The sequence below is a fragment of the Geotrypetes seraphini genome, chromosome 13 (assembly GCF_902459505.1).
Source record: "Geotrypetes seraphini chromosome 13, aGeoSer1.1, whole genome shotgun sequence".
Taxonomy (NCBI): Eukaryota; Metazoa; Chordata; class Amphibia; order Gymnophiona; family Dermophiidae; genus Geotrypetes; species Geotrypetes seraphini.
Window position 1 is genome coordinate 7,292,692 of NC_047096.1, and position 24,809 is coordinate 7,317,500.

Genomic DNA, 24,809 nt, shown 5'->3' on the forward strand with positions numbered 1-24,809 from the left:
CCGGATGCTCCCCCAAACCCACCCAGTACCTTTTTCACAAGTTGGGAGCAGGAAGGATGCAGTCGCACCTGCTCCAAAGGCCTGCCAGTCCAAAATGGCCCAAGGGGAGGGCCTTATGCATCTGAGCCAAACAATCCTGGGATACAAAGGGAGGCACCTAAAGCCGATTGGCTCTGTGCTCATTTAAAAAAAAAAAGGGGGCTGAACTATCGGTGACAGGTAAGCGACTGGTCTTGACCAGTTGCTTTTTTTGGATCGCTAAAATCCCTGAATTTTTTTTGTGCATAGCCAAGCAGTTAGTGCATCAATCGCTTGGCTAGTTTGCTTAGCTAATTTGTATGGGCGGATTGGAAAATGGGTGATCAAGGGAAAAATGCGGTGAGCCACTCTGTGCATCGGGTCAGCAAATGTGATTTGTCACTAAAGCAATTAAAACTGGTTTAGCGACGATCGCTGACTTTCGTGCATCTGAACTAGAGTCTGAGCTGTTGCATACTTCCTTTCCTGTCAGTGCCCGAGTGCTGATTGGCTCAGGCACTGACAGGAAAGTAAGACTGAAAGCAGACCCTGCCGTTTTTGGCCACATCAAAAAATATATATATCCCTGCCTTCCTCCCGATCCCACCATCCATGGCCCCAACCCAAAAAAGACCCTCTCCCCAGGAACTCTGAAACCCCACACACCGAAAAAAACCCTGATGGTCTGAGGGGGGGGGGGGTTCATACTACCCAGTTCAAAGGCTCTCCCCTGTACCTTTTAGTAGAAAAAAAAACGGCAGAAGGAACACCCACTCCCTCCTGCTGGCAGGCTCGTCTCTTCAAAATAGTGGGCTTTAGGCGTCTGAGCCAATAAGGGCCTTAGGCCCCATCTATTGCATCCCAGAATGCACCGGGAAGGGGAAGGCCTGCCATTTTGATGATGCAGGACTACCAGCAGGAGGAAGTAAACATTGCTTCTGCTGAGTCTTCTAAAAGAGGTATGGAGAAAGATTTTTTTTTTGGGGGGGGTGGCGACCCCTGAGGCAGAAGGAAGTGGACAGCCTTCCTGCCAATTCAATTTAAAGGTGGGGGAGTTTGTCAGGGGGGGGTCCTTGAGGCAGGACAGAGTGGGCATCCCTCCTGACCATTCAATTTAAAGGTGGAAGGCTGTTGGGCTGTTGGCACCCACTATATACACAGCACAAAGGTTGCGAGCAGCTTCTGCGGCCTTAGAACCTTGATTAAAAGCAAAAAGAAGGTGGTGTCGAAAATGCTCATTTCTTTCAACTTGACATTCCATTTTAACGATCTGAAAATTAACCAGTGCTGTGGAGTCGGAGTCGAGGAGTCGGAGGAAATTTCAGGTACCTGGAGTCGGAGTTGGAGTCAGAAGTACAAAAAACTGAGGAGTCGGAGTCAGAACATTTATCTACCGACTCCACAGCCCTGGTAGTGAGATAGCGTAAAAAAAGATGTACTGAAAACTGATGACATAATAAAGAGGGTGTGGAAAAAAAAGTACATCTTTTTTAACACTATCTCACTACATCATCTTACTTTACAATATCCTTTCATATACTCATACGTTTACACATTCTCATAGGACCCCAGAAGGCCACAGGAGGGGCCCTTAAACAACCTAGGCCATTCAGAGAGCCTTAGGCCCCTCCCTGGCACATCCCGGAGGGGAAGGCCCACCATTTTGAAAAGGCGGGCCTGCTAGCCGGAGGGAGTAGGCACTCCTCCATCCAGCCATCATAAACAAGGTAAGGGGGGTTCAGCAGAGGAAGGGGGAGATGTTGCTTGGCAGTAGGAGGGAGTGGGTTATCGCTCCTGTCAATTTTCAATTTGGGTTTATTGTATGCCGATCGCTATCACCAGCAATGGGCACATGCAAAGTCAGCAAACCTTCACTACTCTCTGCCAACCTCACTTGCATGTACGGTTTTTGGAGAATGACTCGCTACAATGACAGCTGCGACAGCGGCCCCTCTGAAGCAGCATGTTAACCGTTAGGATATGCTAATTTCTACATTACTCATCCTCAGCACCAGATCAACAATCACAGAAACTGCATGCAACTGTCCTACAATGGACATGTGGAAATATTGCAAGTACTTAAAAAATGCCATTTCAAAAGAATTCATTGCATGTCTGTCAAAAGAATGAAATTCTTAAAATTCTGAGAATAGCTTAACCTGATTTATTAACGTCTTACGGTTTAGCTGCTCTTAAAATAAACAGAGTAGCCTTGACTGGTACAATGCATCCCTCCTCTGTAACCCACAAAACATTCCTGTGTTTTGTTATGATGAAACAATAAGTAAGCTGTTCCTGGAAGCACCATCGGAGTACGAGAATGTATGAATGGATGAGGTTTTGCTTCGACTCCGATTACAGACTGTTCCATAAGTCCTATAAAGAACAGATTGAGCCAGGGTAAAGTGTGTAGGTCCTTAGCCCCTGGTCGGGTCAGATTTGAGCCAGTTGATGCCACAAGCCAGAAGACATAAAGCTCTCAATCTTTTCCACCACAAAGCCGAAGGGTGCAAAGAGTGTGCCGAAAAACTGAAAGGAAAAAAAAAAGAATCCAAAAGTGTATTTTCAAGCAGGGCATGTACACACACAGTAATCAAAGCCTGCAATTATTACAAGGAGCAGCAGTGACAAAAATAAAGCGACAAATTCTCCACCTCAGACTGGCACATAGAAGTCTTCACTTTTCAGCACAATAATTACTGTGAGGGGTGCGACACTTTGGAATGCTCTGCCAGGATCCTTGCGTTTGTGCTCAGCTAGATTGGGTTTTAAGAAACTGTTGAAGTCACAACTATTTGTCACTGCTTTTATATAATGCCATATAACTAAAGAATGAAGAAATGCTAGAAGATAGGATGGAAGGCTGTGATGATTTAGTGATTGAGGTGTAATTTTATTGTTGATGCTAGAGAATGACACGGTAGCTCTTACCCGCAGCTAGTCGCGGGTAACCTGCCGAAAGGGTGAGGGGGGGAAAAGTGCTCACTGCGGGTACGGGGACAAGGCCATCCACTGTCCCATGGAGCGGTGAATGGCCTTGTCCCCGCAGTTAAGGGAAGGAACGAGCATGGTCACCAATCGTGCATGGCCTCCTCCCTCCTTACCTGAATCTATCTCCCTCCCTCCCCCCTTACCTTCAGGGCACGTTTTGAGTAACTTTCACAAAGCCGTCGGAGCCTGCAAGCAGTAGCGTGCGTGTGTGGGCGGAAGCTTCTCCTTTGACGCAACTTTCGGTTTTGTAAGAAGAGAAGTTTCCTCCCACACATGCACGCTGTTTGCAGGATCTGATGGCTTTGTGAAAGTTACTCAAAATGCGCCATGCAAGGGGTGCTGAAGGGAGGTGAGGTGGTGAGAGGAAAGGGTGGTGGAGGAAAGGAACAGATGCTGAAAGGACATGGGGAAGACAGAGTGGGGAGAAGACGCTGCAGGGAATGGGGAAGAGAGAGTGGGGAGAAGGGAAGAAGACAGAGATGCCAGACTATGGGGGGAGCAGAGGGAAGAAGATGGGTGCCAGACCAATTTTGGGGGGGGGGGGGGGTGAAGGGAGAGGCACAGTAACAGAGCAAATGGAAGATGCAGAGAGAAGACAGACAGTGGATGGAAGGAATTGAATGAGAAGATGAGGGAAGCAGAAACCAGACAACAAATGTAGAAAAAAAAATTTCTATTTATTTATTTTTTGCTTTAGGATAAAGTAGTATATTAGTTGTGTTTATAAAAATTTATAAACAAAGTCCTGCCAGCTGAACATCTCTTTCTCTAGTTCAGTAGCCAGAACTTTGATTTATAAGGAAGGAATAAGCTAAATATTGCAGTACTGAGGCTTGTATGGATTCTGAGGGGATGGGGCGAGGACAGTGGTCGCAGGGACGGGGACAAATTTTTTCCCCGTGTCATTCTCTAGTTCAGGGGTAGGGAACTCCAGTCCTCGAGAGCCGTATTCCAGTCGGGTTTTCAGGATTTCCCCAATGAACATGCATGAGATCTATTTGCATGCATTGCTTTCAATGCATATTTATTGGGGAAATCCTGAAAACCCGACTGAAATACTCTGCTCTAGTTGATGCCTAGAAATGACATGTGGGATTAGGCTTTATCGATGAATATATATGTATTGCCAGATTTTTATGTATGTTTTATGTGGTATAGAAATTTTTAAATAAAGAAAGAACATTAATAATGCAAATAAATACATTTTACATATCCAGGATACTTATATTTCTCTGTTCTGATGCGTGTCCGATGTGCCTCTCTGGTTTACTTCTTTAAAGACCAGAAAGCAGGGGTTCTTTTTGGCTTCTTCTTTTTTTTGTAACTATTAGAGAGATTGCCTTTCTCCCTAGTTCCTTATGTGTCTGCATTCATTACTTCTTCAAAGAACATTTTTACACTCTATTACTTACTACATTGAAAATGGGAATAGGAAGGTCAGATGCATTTTACAAGCAAGACACCAATGATTCATATTTAGTCAAAAAAGGTGATCTAAAAATCTTATATACATTTCTAAATGCATAATTTAAGCAAACTTCAGCTATTTGAATCAAAATAAAATGTCACACCGCACTTTGCATATCTAACTGCCAAAACTCACTGGTGACCTCACTCTATTAAGCAAAAGTGACATCAGGGTGATGTCATGATGTACAATAACTGTGAAAATGGGGTTTACTTAAAAACAACTTATTGCTGAATTTCCAACAAAATATTGGACACGGGGAGTCCTTAACCTTCTGAAAATTACTGATGAAACTTGTTCAACGGAAAGGCCAGGGACTAACGTATGATCAACGCTGCAGTAAGAACAGCGCACACCTCTCTGCGCCCGAGTCTGCTGAAGGAGGACATTTTGAACAAATTCTGTAACAGAAATTAACCTCATCATTTACTTTGCTTGTCACTAATAATAACTATTATTTTTTTAAGTCCTAACTTTTTGCTAAATGTACACTGGACAATTTATGTTTTCTTTAATCTTTCGAGTCATATTTTACATGATATGTGACAACAGCATTAAGATGTGGAAACATCTATTGTAAACATTTCTGGGAGGTGGAGGGCAAGGGTAGCATTTGCCCCCACCCCTTGAATGCCATAACTATTCACTGCTGCCTACTACTGTGCATGCATATCGTACAAGCACAAGATCCATTATCCGAAATTCAGAAAACCAAAAAGTTCCAAAATCCGAAATTTGACGCAAACCAGTAGTCCATTTCCCCCAACAAGACACACGCAGGGGGCATGCTTTTCTCCTGGCCTCTGTGCAATTCAGGTCAGAGGGCTGGAAAGTGGCTAAGAGAACTGCCGATTCCACTCAGGGTGGCAGCGAGAAGCAGAAAAGGTTGGAGGGCTGACTTAACATTATCATTCCGGGGATTTTGAATAAAGGATCTTGTATCTGCATATGTAAACCACTGACTGTATTCATAGAAGTTTCGTGGAGACGTTAGGAAGTACTTCTTCACGGAGAGAGTGATCGAGCATTGGAACAAGCTTCCAGTGCAGGTGGTCGAGGCACGCAGCATCCCAGACTTCAAGAACAAATGGGATACCCATGTGGGATCCCTACGAGGTCATGCCAAGGGATAGGGTCACTAGGACTTGAATGAGCGGGTCAGTAGAGTGACAGTATAATTACAATTATACTTAAGAGGTCAGAAGACCTAAGAGGGTGGGTAAATAGTGTGGGCAGACTTGATGGGCTATATGGCCCTTATCTGCCGTCATTTTTCTATGTTTTCTAGAAAGGCAATATATCAATTTCTTGACACTTTATCGCTGCTATTCACCTCCACTGGAGCATTCTGTTGGGTAATGCAAAAAAAAAAAAAGGCTTTGCCTTCCTCTTGGAGAAATTATCCCCTACACTATAGTTTTTACTCAAAATTTGACTTAAATAGGTACACGATAACTCTTACAATATAAAATATGCAGGTTCCCACTATTCACCATTTATCTCCTTCTGTTTGGTCACAATCACTATTATGGAGCGATGTCAATCACGGTGCTGCTGTGCTGTTCGTCAGCTCTGTACCAGTAATCCTTTCTCCAGGAAATATATGTATTGAATTGACGCAGATTATTACTGCAGAATCAACTGAATCAAAGGAGAATCCGAGCCACATGAAGTCGTGATATTTTAACTGTGAAGGTGACAAGAATATGCGCCTTACCTTGATGCATGGGCTCTTGGTTTGACATATGAAATACTTACTTGGCTCTTTGGAAAAATGAGCCTAGTCAATAATTAAGAAAGAAAGTAAAACTCTACTCTTCAAAAAATACATAAAACCTATATAACAAGACCAATTCCTTCCCATACTCCACCACCTCCTCTCTTACCCCTTTCAAATCTAAAAGGTTTTAAACTACCCAACATATATCACCTCAAATTCCTGACAATTTCTTGGTAATTCATATGTAATCCCTATGACAATTTTCATGTAAAGCTACAATTCTTGTAACCTATGACAATTCTCATGTAAAAAGGCGAAAAAACAGTGTGACAAGGCAGTGGCTGCTGCCAGAAGGATGATGGACTGTATAAAGAGAGGCGTAGCCAGTAGAAGGAAGAAGGTGTTGATGCCCCTGTACAGGTCATTGGTGAGGCCTCACTTGGAGTATTGTGTTCAGTTTTGGAAACCGTATCTGGCGAAGGACATAAGGAGACTTGAAGCAGTCCAGAGGAGGGCGACGAAAATGCCAGAAGACGTATGAGGAGAGACTGGAAGCCCTGAATATGTATACCCTAGAGGAAAGGAGGGACAGGGGAGATATGATTCAGACGTTCAAATACTTGAAGGGTATTAACGTAGAACAAAATCTTTTTCAGGGAAAGGAAAATGGTAAAACCAGAGGACATAATTTGAGGTTGAGGGGTGGTAGATTCAAGAGCAATGTTAGGAAATTCTACTTTACGAAGAGGGTGGTGGATGCCTGGAATGTGCTCCCGAGAGAGGTGGTGGAGAGTAAAACGGTGACTGAGTTCAAAGATGCTTGGGATGAACTCAGAGGATCTAGAATCAGAAAATAATATTAAATATTGAACTAAGGCCAGTACTGGGCAGACTTGCTCGGTCTGTGTCTGTCCGTTTGGGGAGGATGGATTGGAGAGGGTTTCAGTGGCTGGGAGGGTGTAGATGGGCTGGAGTAGGTTTTGACGGAGATTTCGGCAGTTGGAACCCAAGCACAGTACCGGGTAAAGCTTTGGATTCTTACCCAGAAATGGCTAAGAAGAAAAAAATTAAAAAATTTAAATTGAATCAGGTTGGGCAGACTGGATGGACCATTCGGGTCTTTATCTGCTGTCATCTACTATGTAACCTCCTGGTAAATCTTATGTAATCTGCCTTGAACCACAAGGTAATGACGGAATAGAAATCACTAATGTAATGTAATTAAGCTTTCAGCTTGAAGACAAACAAGCTTTTATTGCACTCCTCCTTGAATCCAGCTAAGCTTCACAGGTAGTTCAACATTTTTAATTTACCTACGTTCTCCCCCACTCCCCCCCCCCCCATAAAAAAAATTGTCCTTTACATTTCAGGCTCAATGTTTTAGAGCAGTGTCTCGCAAACTTTCTCGAGCTGCGGCATACTAAATGTAATGACCGCAGCTCGAGGCATCTGGAAGTGTACGAACGTTGCCGTGATGATGTACGCGCACGCACAAAGGCCCTCCAGACAGGCCCTGAGGTGCCAGAATGGGGTGCCAGCAGGGAAGAGGGCTGGAGAGAAGGAGAGGCACGGCTGATTGTTTACAGGACGTGCCTCTCACCATGAGACGTGTCCTGTAGCCAATCAGCTGGCACCTGGGCCTCTCCTTCTCCCCAGAGTACCGCGTCACACATGAAATCTCAGGAGGCACACAGTTTGAGATACACTGTTTTAAGAGCCCTGGTTACGGCATAGAAAAGTGGAAGGCAGAGATGCGGATGCGATTTCACATTCATCCCCATAACAAGCCAAGGCAGCTTTACTCCGATTACAACCTGACATTGACATTAGATACGGAGGACGGAGCAAGTGCAGCTTACAGCCTGGTAAAATTAAGTCCCTCATCCTTGTTTGCAGTTGCGGCATATAATGCCTGCCAAAGTTAATTCGATACTGGTATACAACTGCACATATTCAAAGTCCTCAAATTGACTTTATGATAAACAAAATCCTGCAGTGTTTATAAAGACAGAGAGTTCAGCAGGGGGTAAAAATGATAATTCTCACTCTTGATTTAATAAGTGCAGTAGTAAAGGGCATGGATTTGTTTAACATGTGGTAGCCAAAATTAAACCAAAACACGCTTGTTCCCCCCAGAAAGGAAAATTACTATCACTTTCAGCTTCTTTTCTACAGTGTTAAATTCTTGACATCATCTTCAATTTGGCTACAGTTTAACCACACACTTCTCCTTAAAGCAGTCTGGGATTTGGGAAATATCTTGATGAAGGACCCCCCCCCAAAAAAAAAAAAAAAAAAAAAAAAAAGTTTTGGGGTGGTTCAGTCTTCAATATGAATCGCATTAAAATTGTAGTAGGTGAGAGTCCCTGAGGCAGGAAGTGCATTATCGAGCACTAGTGACTCATAGTGGTCAGACTGCATGCTTTTACAAGGAACCCTGGTGCATAGCCTCCTACCCTCACCTCCCTGGTGTCAGGTCAAAAGCACGCCGGGACAAAGGCGCACGCCGAAGAAAATGACTGTTTTAAAGGGCTCCGACAGGGGGGGTGGGGGAGACCCCCCCACACTTTAATTTATACAGATCGCGCCGTGTTGTGAGGGGTTTGGAGGGTTGTAACCCCCCCACATTTTACTGAAAACTTCACTTTTTCCCTAAAAAAACAGGGAAACAGTTAAGTTTCCAGTATAATGAGGGCGGTTACAACCCCCCAAAACGCCGCCATGATCTGTATTAAGTAAAGTGGGGGGGGGGGACTTCCCCAACAAAACCCCCCGTCGGAGCCCATAAAAACACTCTTTTTCTTCGGCGCGCGCTTCCGTCTTGTGCTCAGTTGTCGGCGCGCGCCTTTGTCTTCGGCGGTTTTGTCTATGAACCCACCTCCCTCCATCCTTGAGAGCTGGAATAAAGTTAGTAGGAGAGTAACAAACAGGAGATGACATGATGTGAAAGATTAGAGAAAATGGGCCTTTTTCTCCCTCAAACAGAGGAGATTGAGAGGGGACATGATTGAAACATTCAAGATAATGAAGGGAATAGACTTAGTAGATAAAGACAGTTTGTTCACCCTCTCCAAGGTAGAGAGAACGAGAGGGCACTCTCTAAAGTTAAAAGGGGACAGATTCTGTACAAACGTAAGGAAATTGTTCTTCACCCAGAGAGTGGTGGAGAGCTGGAACGCTCTTCCAGAGTCTGTCGTAGGGGAAAACACTCTCCGAGGATTCAAGACAAAGTTAGACAAGTTCCTGCTAAACCGGAACGTACGCAGGTAAGGCTAGACTCAGTCAGGGCACTGGTCTTTGACTTAAGGGCTGCCACAGGAGCGGACTGCTGGGCACGATGGACCACTGGTCTGGCCCAGCAGCGACGATTCTTATGTTCAATTCCTGACTAGCTATGAAAGAATGTTCATGACAATTTCCAGCCCTAGTTCCGAATTGCTTGGTTAAAAAGTATTCATGGCTAAAAGATGTATCTACCTGTAACTTTTCCAAGCACGTGATGGTCTGACAGGACCTACATGATTTTAGGGTACTAATCTTTCAAAGTGTTCCTCCTGCTCTCAGCCTATGCTTAGTGACACTCAAGCAATTCCACTAGATTTTTGTTTTGGATTCTGGATTTATCTCTAAGCTGTCAAATGTTTGATTGAATCAACATGAAAAGCATCCAAAATACTCATGAAGTCGGACCTGATGCTTTCGCGTTCACACAGTCTCTTTCTTCAGATTGACACTCTGCCTTTGGGCGGATTTTAGCACATCATATGAAGAGAGCAGTGTAATCCATTCTAATAAGCAGTTGAGCAAGCTCTAAAGGCCCTTACACTTTCTGATAGCACTGGAACAACAATTTGAAGGCTATTCTGTAAAACCAAATGCCCTCTGTGTTAGAATACGGTCTAGACAGCCATGAAAACATAGGAGCAGGAAGCATCAAAGGCAAAATACATCAAACGTCTTTAAGAAAGCATATATTGTCCTCTCTAGAAGGTGGAAAGAAGCAATACAGGTGACGAGACAATCAAGAGGCTTCATTCATCTGAAGAATCTGAGCATCAAAGACATGCTAGTCAGGATACTCACCATGAACAATCACTCTCCCCAAGCCCATAATAAAGTTCCTGTGTTTCTGCTTTGCTAGTCTACATTTATAAAGGTCCAGTGGTTAATTAAAGCCAGGAGTTTTGAGTAACAATGTGAATAAAAGCAGGATGAAGACCGAGTTGTTCGTAAGTCATATCAATTGTTCCATGCATCTACTTTCTGGGACCAACGCAGAGGACTTCCGTTTTCCTTTCTGCCATGACTTTTGCTTTTCACAAAACCCAAGGAGTCTTTCATTGAAGCCCTTCCCTCACCTGGGCACTTCCCCGCTCGGTATTCGCAGTTTCGTTAACCATGGTTTCGATTGTTCGCGGTTTTTCATTCTCTGGCTCCGCCCCCCAATTTACATCACAGGAAATCGCTGCTCCTGGCGTTGAACAGAGGAAATCGCTGCTCCCGGAGTAAATCAGGTTAGGTTATTTGCGGTTTTTAATCTTTTTTAGGGGTTTGTTACCAAAAATCCGTGAATAATATACGAATAGTTATTCACGGCTATGCTTTTCCCCTATCACCGCGAACGCAGAGGGGGAAGTGTAATTGAAATTTCCCAATGTTCCCCAGAGCTGTCCTCACTGCTCCCCACAATGAGCAACAAGCCAGTTCAACATCTCTTTTGCAATTTCCAAAACCTTTTCCATTCTGTCATATCTTTCACTGGATCTAAACTAAACTAAACCTTAGGTTTTTATACCGCGCCATCTCCATGGTCGTGGAGCTCGGCACGGTTTACAGGGATTGTAATAGGAAAGGAACTCCAGGGAAAGGGTTAGATGAAGATCGGAGGGAAGAAGAATGTTAGAGAACTAGGATGTCAGAGAGGAGGGAGAAGTTAGATTTTAGAGAAAAGCCAGGTTTTCAGATGTTTGTGGAAGGGTTGAAGAGCACTCAGGTTCCGAAGGGGTGAGGTTATTCCAGAGCTCGGTGAATCTGAAGAGGAGGGAAGTCCCCAGTTTTCCTGGGTGGGAAATGCCTTTTAGTGAGGGGAAGGATAGTTTTGATTTTTGGGTAGGTCTGGAGGTACTAAGATTTGAGGAATTCCAGGAAAGTGGAATTAATGGAGGAAGGATGCCGTGGAGGATCTTGAAGGTTAGGCTGATGCATTCGAAGTGGACTCTGGAAGTTATCGGAAGCCAGTGAAGCTTGGAAAGGAGTGGAGAGATGTGATGTACACACCTTTTCTTTAGCATTGCATGTTGGGAAGCAGGATACTGGGCTAGATGGACCATTGGTTGGCCCCAGTATGGACAGAGGGAGAGCAAGAGCCTCATATGTAGCAAGCAGGAAAGAAAAAGCAAGGTTCAAAAGGTTAAAAAAAACACACTTCTATTTATTAAGATTGTAAAAAATGACAAGGTCAGTATTTGCAGCTGCAGAAGCACAATTCAACACAGAGTTGACTGCGTCAGGAGTCCAATGTACTAAAACGTTATAGTCTATCAAGCATTGGAAGATGACGAGTGTGGTATTAATTACCCTGGGACCCCATGGTCCTCACTTTTTCTTTTGCTATTCCCAAAATGCACACGTGTTTACACTGTAGGCAGGCCTACATTTACGAATTGTATATCCCAATCCATTTTCCTAGGAATAATTAAGAAGGGGTTCACGAACAGATAGAAGGTTATTATGCTGCTGTACTGGGCTATGGTGCACCCTCACCTGGAGTACTGCATCCAGCATTGGTCACCGTACATGAAGGACACGGTACTACTCAAAAGGGTCCAGAGAAGAGCGACTAAAATGGTTAAGGGGCTGGAGGAGTTGCCGTACAGTGAGAGATTAGAGAAACTGGGCCTCTTCTCCCTTGAAAAGAGGAGACTGAGAGGGGACATGATCGAAACATTCAAGATAATGACTTAGTAGATAAGGACAGTTTGTTCACCCTCTCCAAGGTAGGGAGAACGAGAAGGCACTCTCTAAAGTTAAAAGGGGATAGATTCCGTACAAACGTAAGGAAGTTCTTCTTCACTCGGAGAGTGGTAGAAAACTGGAACGGTCTTCCGGAATCTGTCATAGGGGAAAACACCCTCCAAGGATTCAAGACAAAGTTGGACAAGTTCCTGCTAAACTGGGATGTACGCAGGTGAGGCTGGACTCATTTAGAGCACTGGTCTTTGACCTGGGGGCCGCCGCATGAGTGGACTGCTGGACACAATGGACCACTGGTCTGACCCAGCAGCGGCAATTCTTATGTTCTAATACTATGCCAGAGTTAGACGAAAATATTGCCTTGTGCTCCCACAATGAGCATATGGGTCCTACCTTGCCTTGACCCCAACTCCAGCTATATCATCATTGAAGAGTCACATCCTATCTAGCTGTACCCCAGATCAGGGCTCTCTCCTCCCAACACCGATGATTTAAAACTCAAAACACAGGCTGGTGAGGAAGGAGAGAGCAGCGTATTGTAACCTTAAAAGTCACATTAGATGAGGACAGTTCTCAAGAATGTCAAAAAAACTGCAACTAGTCAAAGTGAGGGAACAGGTGGATTATTCAGGAGAGTGTGCTATGCTGTTCAAAGGCAGGCGAGGGCAAAGTAAGTACAAAAAAATAATTACAGAATAGCCAATCCCCAAGTTCTGACTCATTTTGTTTAGCTTCCAATATGCCGGATCTGGAAAGAGACAATGTGCGAAAGCTTCTCAACTCTTGGACAATAAATTCCTAAGGAAGCAGAGTATCAAAGTGTGGGCAGGAATACCAGATGCATACCAGGCTGGGGATAGAGCTGATAAAAAGCATGCTTTAAATCATACTATCTGACACCTGTTTATTGAGTATAAACAGGATTTTTTTTTTAAACCTAAAAAAAGAAATTTAACACAGGGAAGGTAGTTGCTGAGCCTATAAGCCATCAAGTCTTGGGAAGGGCTATAGTATGGGTCATTTAATGTTTTTAGAAAGCGGCAAATGCTGTGGCTTAAAAACAAGCCCACCTTCAATATATATATTTTTTAAACTCTTTCAAGTTGCCTGCAAGTAGCAGCTCTCTGACTTCTGGCTCAAACCTAGTTTTTTGCATGCCTACTTTCTACACTTCCCCCTCCGTATTCACGAATTCTTTATCTACGGATTCGGTTATTTGTGATTTTTGACCAGAATTTTTTTTTTTTCATTTTTTGGGCAATTTTTAGCCCTGTAAGCCCCCCCCCTTAAACCTTACCTGGTGGTCTAGCAGATTTTCAGGCAGGAGCAATCTTTCCACGCTCCTGCCCCGTGCAGATCGCTCACAGGAAATCACTGCCTTGAGCTCCCGTAGCCTCTCGAGCGATCTGCACGGGGCAGGAGCATGGGAAGATCGCTCCTGCCTGAAAACCTGCTAGACCACCAGGTAAGACTTAAGGGGGGACTTACAGGGCTAAAAATAGCCAGGGGAAGTGGGGGGGATAAGGGCAGAACCGGCCTGAATATTATTTGCGGATTTTCCATAGTCGCAGGCAGGCTCTGCCCCTAACCCCCGCGAATACGGAGGGGGAAGTGTATATACTGGAAGCAGATGACAAAGCTCAGGATGACAGAGTTCACCAGGCATTTAGTGAATAACAACTTTGAATAAAGTGAATTTGCTTACCTGTAATGGGGGAAATGTCTACACACTGTAGACTTTTTGATGATTGGGGGAGGCTGAGAAGCTGGTAGTTAAGCAAAGGAATTTCACAGGACAGGCTGTCTTAATATTCTATCAAGATGACATGATGAATTTAAGCAATAGTGTTTGGTTAAGGTACAGATAAAAGACCAAGTAGCCGCTCTTTACTGATGCAAAATGGAGGCTGGTTAGAGAACGTGGTCTGACCTTGCAGCTGTTAGCTGAATGTTAAATGTACAGCGTTGTGAATGTCTTTCAGTGCTATTGAAATGATAAATAGTAGTAGTTAGATGCCAGTTCAGTCCAAGAACTAGATACCTTTGCTCCCTGGTGATAAAAGTTGTAGAAACAAATAAAGACCAAATGGCCCATCCAGAGCATCCACTATCTCCTCCTCTCCCTATTGGCTAAGGCTCTTAACATTTGCATCTCCTTTTCCTATAGGCTAAGGCTCTTTACACCTGCATTGTGAGGTCATAGAGCTTTATGGTTATAGAAATATGACGGCAGATAAAGGCCAAATGGCCCATCCAGAGCATCCACTATCTCCTCCTCTCCCTATTGGCCAAGGTTCTTAACATTTGCATCTCCTTTTCCTATAGGCTAAGGCTCTATACAACTGCATTGTGAGGTCATAGAGATTTATGGTTATAGAAACATGATGGTAGATAAAGGCCAAACGGCCCATCCAATCTTCCCATCCGCAGCATCCACTATCTCCTCCTCTCCCTATTGGTTAAGGCTCTTAACATTTGCATCTCCTTTTCCTATAGGCTAAGGCTCTATACAACTGCATTGTGAGGTCATAGAGCTGCCCATCCGCAGTAACCATTATCTCTTTCTCTCTCTGAGACATCCCATGTGCCTATCCCAGGCCCTTTTGAATTCAGACACAGTCTCTGTCTCCACCACCTTTTCCGGAGACTGTTCCATGCATCTACCACCCTTTCCATAAAAAAGTATCCTTAGATTACTCCGGAGCCTATCACCACTTAACTTCATCCTATGCCCCCTCATTGCAGAGCTTCCTTTCAAATGAAAGAGACTCAACTCATACGCATTTACATTACGTAGGTATTTAAACGACTCTATCATATCTCCCCTCTCCCGCCTTTCCTCCAAAGTATACAAATTGAGATCTTTTAATCTGTCCCCATACGCCTTATCAGGAAGACCACACACCATTTTAGTAGCCTTCCTCTGCCCCCCCAACATAGAGCCCAAAGCGGTCCAACCCCCTGCCCCTCCCCAGGCCTCTCCTAACTTCGCCACTGACAAGATCACAAGGCGTGTCAGGATGATATTGCATAAATCTGGAGATGAACAGATGCAAATCTTCTATCTGCCTTTCATGATAAACTGAAACTGCTGTCAGATGACAGTGTTAAAGAAATCTTTAATCCAGATTGTGAGACATGGAAATTGACTATTCTAGAACACCGAAAGGGCTCCTGGTTGTCGGCCATGCAGAAATGTGTACAGCAGGTATACTTAAGATGGAAAGACTTTTTGGCTGTAGATTATCAGACCACTGGTCTGACCCAGCAGCGGCAATTCTTATGTTCTCTGAAAGGCTATCTTCTTCCCCAATGGAATGCACTCCAGGATGGTGTATATAAAGGTTGAGGATCCCCTTGGACTCGTCAGTATCGGAGAAAACCCACTTCTATTTATCTACATCAGGGGTGTCAAAGTCCCTCCTTGAGGGCCGCAATCCAGTCGGGTTTGCAGGATTTCCCCAATGAATATGCACGAGATCTATTAGCATGCACTGCTTTCATTGTATGCTAATAGATCTCATGCATATTCATTGGGGAAATCCTGAAAACCCGACTGGATTGCGGCCCTCAAGGAGGGACTTTGACACTCTTGATCTACATGGAGAGATGTAGGTCCAGGAGCAGGTAGTATTGAGCAGGAAAAATAAGCATAAGACTCAGCATGTCATGCTGGCATAGGTCCACTATATTTTCACATTACCTGGGCATTTATTTTGGGAGGGGGGAGCAGCAGGAAACACAGCCATCTGCCCGACTCAACGTTTATGCTTATTATAAGTTTTAAACGTACTTCGGTGTACAAAATATATTTTTTAAAAAACAAGAAAAGAAAGGAACGCCATGTAAAATAGGAAAGAAAAAAAAAAAAGACAAGAAAAAAAGCACAATAGTAAAATAAAAACAATTAATTAAATCTAAATAAACTAAAAAGGCAAATCATTTTGTTTAAATAGTTGTCCAAAACTATAGGATCTCAATACACCAATCTTTCTCATAAGAATGCTAAACCAAAAAGATGCGTCTTCACCATTGATCTGAATTTTACAAAGGATAACTCTGAACGAATCAAAACTGGCAGAGAATTCCACAGGCGAGGAACTGCTGCAAAAAAAGGCAGCAAATCAAGAGCAGGCAGAGCCAGCTGGTGGGCAGTCGATGAACGTCGAGTACGAGAAGGCCAATTATATCTCTTGGGTGTATAGGGCAAAGGTGTCTTTGAGCAGAACCATAATTAGAGCAGCAGTGCATTCGGACGGATCCCTTTTTATTTCGGCAGTGCAGAGTGCAAGTGCAGAGCATGAATCAGATAGCAGTGATGCGCCCCCACTGTGGGGACGGGTTCCAGGAGGCTGCATTCCATGCTTTTCTTGTGGCTTGCAGTGCCAATTCACCTCCTTTTGTTGCACTGCTTGCAAATCTGTTTTATTTCATGTTTACTGTTTTATCCTGCTGGGCCAGGGAGTGGAGCTCTGTGGGGGAAGGAGCAGCCATGACGGTATTCCACCGGGGTCATTGCATTTATGCTATTTTATTAAACAGTTTTGTTTCTTTAATTTTTCAGGGACAGGGAACTAAAGCGAAAATGTTCGGACAAACAGAAAAGTTACTCTTGAGCTGGGGGAGATGCACGCCACCATCGCCGCTAGCGTGAATTCCCACACATGCCTGGGAGCTTCCCAAGGTTCCCTGAAAATAAAGAGAATGACTGTCTGTCAATAGAGAATGATTATTCAGTTAAGCAGGAACACATCCCGAACATCGTGCAGTGGCAAAGTATGCGAAAACTGATTTTAGGTCCGAAAAATGAGGGAAGGCACATACTACCAATTGTAACCTAAATTAGAAGCAGGCAACCTTCCCACTCCTCGATTTGCTAGAGGTGGCACACAGCTCAGGCTCCTCCTCTTCCCTGCTAATAGGCTCCAAAAGTGGGCTTATAAGAAGTCATAAATCATGGCGAATATAATGTTTAAATAAGGAAAATATTTTCTCTTGGAGTTGTATAACTTTGAATTTCAGTGCAAGTTGCCAAGCAGCAATTAAAAATTAGCTGATCTTTTATTCTTGAGGATCAAGTCAAGACGTTCAATTTACATGTTCCAATGCAATGCAGAAGGAGAGCTCTTTAGACGTGAGAGAGTTCTAGCACTAGCGAACCCCGTTTTCATGTTATGCTTGAAGGACAGACAGCTTCCCAAAGGTGAAAGAATTCTATCTTTTTTCAGAAGCTAACAGATTGCTTACAGAGCTAACAAAAGTGAAAATTCAGAAATACTGGAGGGCTTTTAGAGGAATTTGGGGTGGGAGAGCAATCAGAAGCAGTTCTTGGGATCTCGTACAGAAAGCTGCCATGAGCCTAAATGCATGGTTACCAAGGGGTTTTTACAAGCAAGTTCATGGCCACACAAAGCAGGAAAGGGTTAAGCATGGGTGCCAGCTTATGCAGAAGGCATGGCTGCACACCCCATTACAACGTATGATAACGAGCGCGTTGAAGAATTCCATGCAGTAAAGAGAAGGAAACACTGACTTTTGGCACGTGCAGAGCACAATAAAGTTTTTTTGCCATGTGCTGGGCAGAGTAGAAGGATTAGCAGACAGGATTTATACCAGTTTTTGAAATGTAACCACCAGTTTTGTCTTCATTTGCAATTAAAATATTATACAATGTACAATATTATATTAAAATGAAAAATAAAGAACTCCATGTAAAGAAGAAAAAAGCACAAACAAACATTCAAACACACTCAAAGTCCTTTCATGCAAAATTTAAAAAACAAACAAACAGATACTGATATAACTATTTCTCCAGACATAAACAAAAGCACCAATGACTTCCTCTGCAATGGTGGATCCTTGAAACCCCACCGGAGTGCAAAATTAAAAGGCCAGCTCAAAGAAATAGGTTTTCAATAAAACCTTACATTTCCTTAAGCTCCTTTCCCCACGAACAGTCTCAGGCAAATTATTCCACAACTAGTCTTTAAGCCCGTTACATTAACGGGCGCTAGAGCAGATGTCTGTCTGGGTTTTTTTCTTTGCCTCTCTCTCTCCTTGGATGCTGTCTGTCTGTCATTCATTCTGTCTGTGTCTCTTCCTGGCCCCCCTGCCTACCTGTATTTCTCTGTTGTACCATGCCTGTCTCTCCGTGGCCCCCTTCTGTCTCCCCCCTTCCCAGAACAAAGCATGATTGTTTTCTGCCCCCCAGCACACCCCTTTCCCTCTCCCCCTGTTGTGTCATGCCTGCGTGCTCCGTGGCCCCCTTCTGTTCCCCCCTGATGATTGCTGTCTGCCCCCCTCCCCCCAAAGCAGCCCCCTTTCCCTCTCTTCCTGGTCCCCTGTTATGCAATGCCTGCCTGCCTGCCCCATGGCCCCCTTCGGTTTCCACACCCCCTCCCATTCTTACCCTCCCTCCATTCCTTGAACTGGAGCTGCGGCTGCATCGTTCACCTCTCAGCCCAGATCTCCTCCTTCATGGCGGTGGGCGGGGCTGCAGGAAGACCGAGAGTGGCGGCAGCGGCAACCCCGACTCCTTCATCACCATGTCGGGAAGGTGGAGAACGGCCTGCGAGGTTTGCTACAGCGGCTGGCGAACCTCAGCAGGCCACTTTGAAGAGCAGCGGCAGCGGGAGGGAGGAGTCCCTGGGACACGCGCCTCCAGCTAGCGCAGGCGCCGTGAGGAGCGACACAGAAGCACACCTCACGCTACTAGGACTCACGAATGTTCAACAGCGCATGCGCGCGCGCTAGGGTTTTATTATTATAGATAGTGGGGCTATGTAGGTAAATACGGCATGACTAATTTCTGCAGATAGAGATCCTGTGCGCATGTCGGAAAAAATGGTGCGAGTACACTAACTCCTATTCTTCTGTGCATATCAGCCTTGCAAAAATTTTATGAGCAAGACGCATTTGTGAGGCTAATAGTTCTCAGCAGAAAAAGAGGCGCCGTGTGTCTGCACTTTCGTTTTTTTGGGGAGACGTTCACAAGAAGCTGCACTTAGCCAATCTTTTTGTGCGCAGACGACTAACCAGTTTCCCTGATTAACATGCAAGTTCTGCGCATTTTAAGTTTGCACATCATTAGGTTCCTGCAAGACATGGAATTAAGCCTTTCTGGACTTACCTCGGCTTAGCAAAGCGCACTTTTGCGGTACGTACTGGCCTCTAAAAATATTATTTGGAAGGTTCTGTATATTATAAATCCCAGGGACTGAACTGAGAAAAAAAACACACTCTTCTTTCTACTCCACTCGGCTTTCTTTTTCCTGCCAACTCAGCCTCCCCTTGTAGCCAGGCTCTTTGCCCCTCACCCAGTTTAATGTATAACCCACATGCCATTCTCCTAGTCTAAAGAGAACCCAGAAGACGTGAAATATAGTTTATGCTTTGGAAGCTCCGGTGTGCACACAGTAATTGACAGCAGAAAAAGACCCTCATGGTCCATTCAGTCAACAAGGTGGCCAGGGCTGTGCCCACCACTCAGTATGGGCCCCAGTCACTCATCTTCAAGTGCCCTAAAGGGGTCTTGTTTTTGGGAGCTTGAGCTTTTTTCCGGTGACTTGGTAGGGCAAAGGTCAACATAAACATCTGTGTAGAGCTGGCAGTAGCAGGCTAGCCTTTCCATCTGGAGTTCTGTACATGGAGTCAACGGGCAAATCCATGTCATCTAGGACAGCGTTTCTCAACTCAGTCCTGGAGAACCCCCCTTGCCAGTCAGGTTTTCAAAATATCCACAATGTATATGCATGAAAGACATTTGCATATAATGGAGGCCGTGTATGCAAATCAAGTTTATGCAAATTCAATCCTGAAAACCTGACTGGCAAGGGGGTACTCCAGGACCGAGTTGAGAAACACTGATCCAGGACCCGCTGAGCCCACTACACACATGGACTCATAATACTCTCTTACGAAAGCCCATGTAGCCTAGCCTAAGGTAACTGGGAATCACCTGGGAGCCTTGCATGGACACACCTGCAGTGAAGCATGTTCAGGAGACCAGCGGCTAGATCAGCTCTACCCTATGCTCTTGTAAGGCAAGGAGCCCACTTAAGATTCAACATGCAAAGCAGCATATCCTTGATTGAAACCACCAAGTAACAAAGTCTCCAGCCCAAGATTCTTCCCCATTAACATAACATTTAATCCACTTTATCTCTTTCTGGAAATCATACAATTCTGTTACCACAGTCCTCACAGAATCAATCAAGCAGATAGTTAAGAGTCCCGGTTACTCTGCAGTCAGCCAATTATGCGCTGCACAGAAATTTATCATTGGCATGTCCAAACTGCATTTTTCCACAAAAAGATTAGCAGCACCGAGAGGACAGGGGGGCCCACTTTCAGGCCTGCCACAGCTAGATTCACTGGCAAAAATAAAGGTCTATTTATATTCATGTATTTTGGGGACTGTTACCTGACTTCCTAAATATGTGTATTTTTATATTGCATTTTTCTTCTCTGGTTGACACAGAGGCTGGAAACTGAAAAGCCCTGGGTGGATTTCTCCTAAAGCCTATTCTCTCCAGATGACATGGCAGCTTGTGCAAGAAGGACGATGCAGACATCGTGATTATATCCCAAACACTGAACAATGCAAAACAGGTCTACAGTGAGCCATAACAGAAAACATCCAACATCAGTAACCAAATTATAGATGCTTCTTCCTAATACACCCGAATGTTACTTGCTTTGAGCTCCGTTTCTCAGATAAGCTGCCTTTACCCTTCTCCTCCACTGCCAATTCCAGACTTCATAACTTTCAACTAGCTGCCCCCTATGTCTGGAATAAATTACCCGAATTTGTCCGTCAAGCCCCTTCCCTTGGTTAAAAGCAGACTGAAAAGCCACCTTTTTGATATAGACGTCATTCCTTAACCTTATTTCTCTGCCCTCCAACCCAGCCAGCTGATTAACCGTTCCCCTTAACTGTATCCATGACATCCTGTTTATCTGTCTTGGCTGTTTAGAGCAGGGACTGTCTTCTTTGTAACTCTGTACAGCGCTGCGTGCGTCTGGTAGCGCTATAGAAATAATTCATAGTAGTAGTGTGAAGAGTTTCAGTCTTTAGGAAGCAGAGTTGAGGTTGTGATGTCATAATGCCTTATTCCACCAATAAGAGCCAGCCTAATCAGTGATGTCACAATGGCATGATTGTCCTGTACTCCCCTCTGCCCTCCAACCCACCTTTTTGATACAGACGTCAATCCTTAACCTTATTTCTCTGCCCTCCAACCCAGCCAGCTGATTAACCCTTCCCCTTAACTGTATCCATGACATCCTGTTTGTCTGTCTTGGCTGTTTGGATTGTAAGCTCTTTTGAGCAGGGACTGTCTTCTTTGTGACTCTGAACAGCGCTGCGTGCGTCTGGTAGCACTATAGAAATAATTCATAGTAGTAGTGTGAAGAGTTTCAGTCTTTGAGAAGTAGAGCTGAGATTGTGATATCATAATATGCCTCATTTCACCAATAAGAGCCAGCCTCATCAGTGATGTCACAATGGCATGATTGTCCCGTACTCCCCTCTTCCCTCCAACCCAGCCAGCAGATTAACCCTTCCCCTTAACTGTATCCATGGCATCCTGTTTGTCTGACTTGGCTGTTTGTATTGTAAGCTCTTTTGAGCAGGGACTGTTTTATTCTTCTTTGTGACTCTGTACAGCGCTGCGTGCTTCTGGTTGCGCCATAGAAGTAATTAATAGTAGTAATAGTAAATAGAAAAAAGTTGTGAGCTAAATCCCAAATCCATTTTGTTCCTTATAGTACAGCATGGATTTGAATTTATTTGGCTCAACGGGGTATAAAAACACAACAGTAATTGGCTATGACTTGATCCTGAAGCTCTTTGGCTTACATACTCGGCTGGTGCTCTGTATTCCGAGAGGCTCCTTGGGGCTATACTTACAGCTTTCACAAAGACGCCCATGAGTTCTGGGAACTGGTGTGTGAGGAGAGCCAGCATTGCTGTAAAGGAACACAACCCAGCCGTGAAGTGGATGAAAAATGGTAGTTCCTTCTTGGGGTATACTGAGACCTCATGGAATGCTGTAAAGAAAAAAAATCCCAAAACAGAAAGCTATTAACTTTTCATTCTTCATTAAGTAACTCAGTCTACAAGTAACAAGAGAAATGTGCAACCAAAGGAACAAATGTGCATTACCGGGGCAACCACTGAAGCTCCTTTTGAATAGCTGTCTAAGCCACCCCAAGTTTTTCTATGAACTTGCTATCATTTAATTTGTACACAGTACTTTTAAATTGGTTTGTTAGTTGGCATAAGAACAGCCAAACTGGGTCAGACCAATGGCCCCCTAGCCCATTTTCAACAGTGCCCAATCCAGGTCATAAGTACCTGGCAAAAACCAACATTCCAGGGCAAGCAGTGGCTTCCACCATGTCTGTCTCAAAAGCCAACTATGGACTTTTCCTCCAGGAATTTGTCCAAACCTTTTTTTAAACCCAGTCACGCTAACCTCTGGTTACCATATCCTTCCTCCATATGTGTTACGACTTTTGCCAGGACACAAATTTTCAAGGCAGTGGGCCCTTCCTTGTGAAATACCCTTCCCCCATGTTTGCATTCAGAACAATCTTTGGAGAAATTTAAAACTGGCCTGAAAGCTTTTCTTTTTAACGATGCTTTTCACTAACTGTTTCTTTTCTTTTCCAGAAAATCTACATGCTGGGGGGATGCCTCAGGGGCACGGCAGGCGAGTCTGCTCTGTAGTAACCGACTTTCCCCTTGTCACGTCTACAAATGTAGTTTCCATTTAAATTCTAATTTTTCTTTTTAATTCTATGCTATAATTATAAACCACTCTGAAAGGTTCCTCAAGGGTGGTATATCAAACATGGAACCCAAGCACAGTACCGGGTAGAGCTTTGGATTCTTGCCCAGATATAGCTAAGAAGAAAAAATTTAAATTGAATCAGGTTGGGCAGACTGGATGGACCGTTCGGGTCTTTATCTGCCATCATCACTATGTTAATAAAACTGGAACTTGGATTCTTTACTCTAATTTTCTTAACAGGAATTTCTGCCATCTCACCAGCTCCTTCCTCCCCACTTGCCATGCCAAAGGAGTTCAACTAACTTACTGGCACCTTTGGCATTAGTTATTAGGTAACATAAGCTGTCCCTCCCGGGCTCCAGCCCAACAAACTGGGGGGGAGAGAGAGAGATGGGGAGATTTAATGTAGCCATTTTAACCTCTTCTGATGTGACTGGTAAGATGAAAATAAAACCAAACTGCTTAAATCATTATACAATGGGACCCATCCCTCCCCCCTCCGACACAACACTGCACCTTTTTATCTGGTTTCTAATTTGCATCCCATCTAGAAACGAGGGATTTTTGAGATGCCCTAATACTTTTTCTTGCTTGCTCTAGTGGAGCTTATGTTAAAAGAGTTGATGCATTTCTGCTGTGTTAAGCCCCCTTCTTTCAATTCCAAACTCCTACCCCCCTGCTGAGCACCAATATCTGTCTTATCATTCCCTCTGTCATTTCCCCCACCTGAGCACCTTCCTGTTCAGTTTGTCTGTCTTGACTAGATTGTAAGCTCTTTGGAGCAGGGACGCTCTCTTCTATGTTTCGATGTACAGTGCTGCGTATGCCTATTAGCACTATAGAAATGAGTAGTAGAAGTAGGCATAGCTAATCTTCCCAAAGAAAGTCTTCCAGACTAAGGTACCTGGTGATGCCCCTATAGCAGCTGATTTAGAGACCGTATGGCCTTGAAAAATTATCAGGCTGGGGGGAGAGAGGGAGGTGAAGTTCCCTGGCAGACTACTGAAGATTTACCCTCTTTAAAAATCTTCCCCCTGTATTTTAGGAGTCCCTTTTCCCAAAAATGGGAAGAAGCAGGCGAGTGGCATTTTGACTTAAGAAAATGTGCTTACCAGGCAAAAGCTCTCTGTCTGCAGTCTCTGTACAACTGGGATAGGGGTAAAAGAGATGACCCTTCTCTAATGGATAGGGAATTATTCTGAATGCTAAAGTAAAAAAAAAAAAAGAGAGAGAGAGAAAAAGCTCAAATTAAACATTTCTATTTCATTCTTCCTACAATCAATCTGAAAGCCAAATAGGAATGCAATCTGCAGCTAAAAGAAAGGTTTTGCATTTGACAAAGATGGGTGAAGGCCACAGCACTCCATATGCAAACATCTTGTTTAAAGAGTAAAAATGCAGCTAAGTAGTCAGCATGCTGAATCCTAATCTAGTCCAGTAACGAGAAGAAAATAAGTGGTCTTTCAAGGGAGGTTGTCATCTGCTCCTTCCTCATTCCCACCAGCTGGCAGTCTCAAGAAAGCAAGTGAGGAAGGGACTGAACACATCAGCCTTAGAACCAACGAGATTTATTAAATACTGTACATTAAAACATATCACATGTATAAATATAAAAGTCCATTTTCTTTGCTGCTGGACCCCACACAGTCCATGTTTCGGCTTCAAATAAAAAGCCTTCCTCAGGGTTGAGGGTGTCAATCCAGTAGATGGTGCTGAAACATCTAAAAGAAATGCTCCGGGCTCCTATTGGAATGCACAAGAGCTAGGAGCAGCGCTTAAAAACAAGCCAGCAGCAGTGGTAAGGGAGTCCCCAGCACTATCGGCGGTAAGGAAAACCTCCTTT

At 44.2% G+C, this 24,809-nt stretch overlaps 1 protein-coding gene across 4 annotated transcripts in view; it reads right to left on the reverse strand.

Moving 5' to 3' along the window:
- Positions 1-2,166: 2,166 nt before the first annotated feature.
- Positions 2,167-24,809, reverse strand: part of ST7L (suppression of tumorigenicity 7 like) — an 83,602-nt gene continuing 60,959 nt past the window's right edge. For all 4 annotated transcript variants that reach the window (XM_033917537.1, XM_033917538.1, XM_033917536.1 and 1 more), the window contains exons 13-15: positions 24,079-24,171; positions 22,081-22,220; positions 2,167-2,547 (exon numbers count right to left, since the gene is read on the reverse strand). In XM_033917537.1, coding sequence (XP_033773428.1) covers positions 2,452-2,547; positions 22,081-22,220; positions 24,079-24,171 — 329 coding nt within the window. In that variant the 3' untranslated portion in view covers positions 2,167-2,451. The remainder of the gene's footprint in view (positions 2,548-22,080; positions 22,221-24,078; positions 24,172-24,809) is intronic.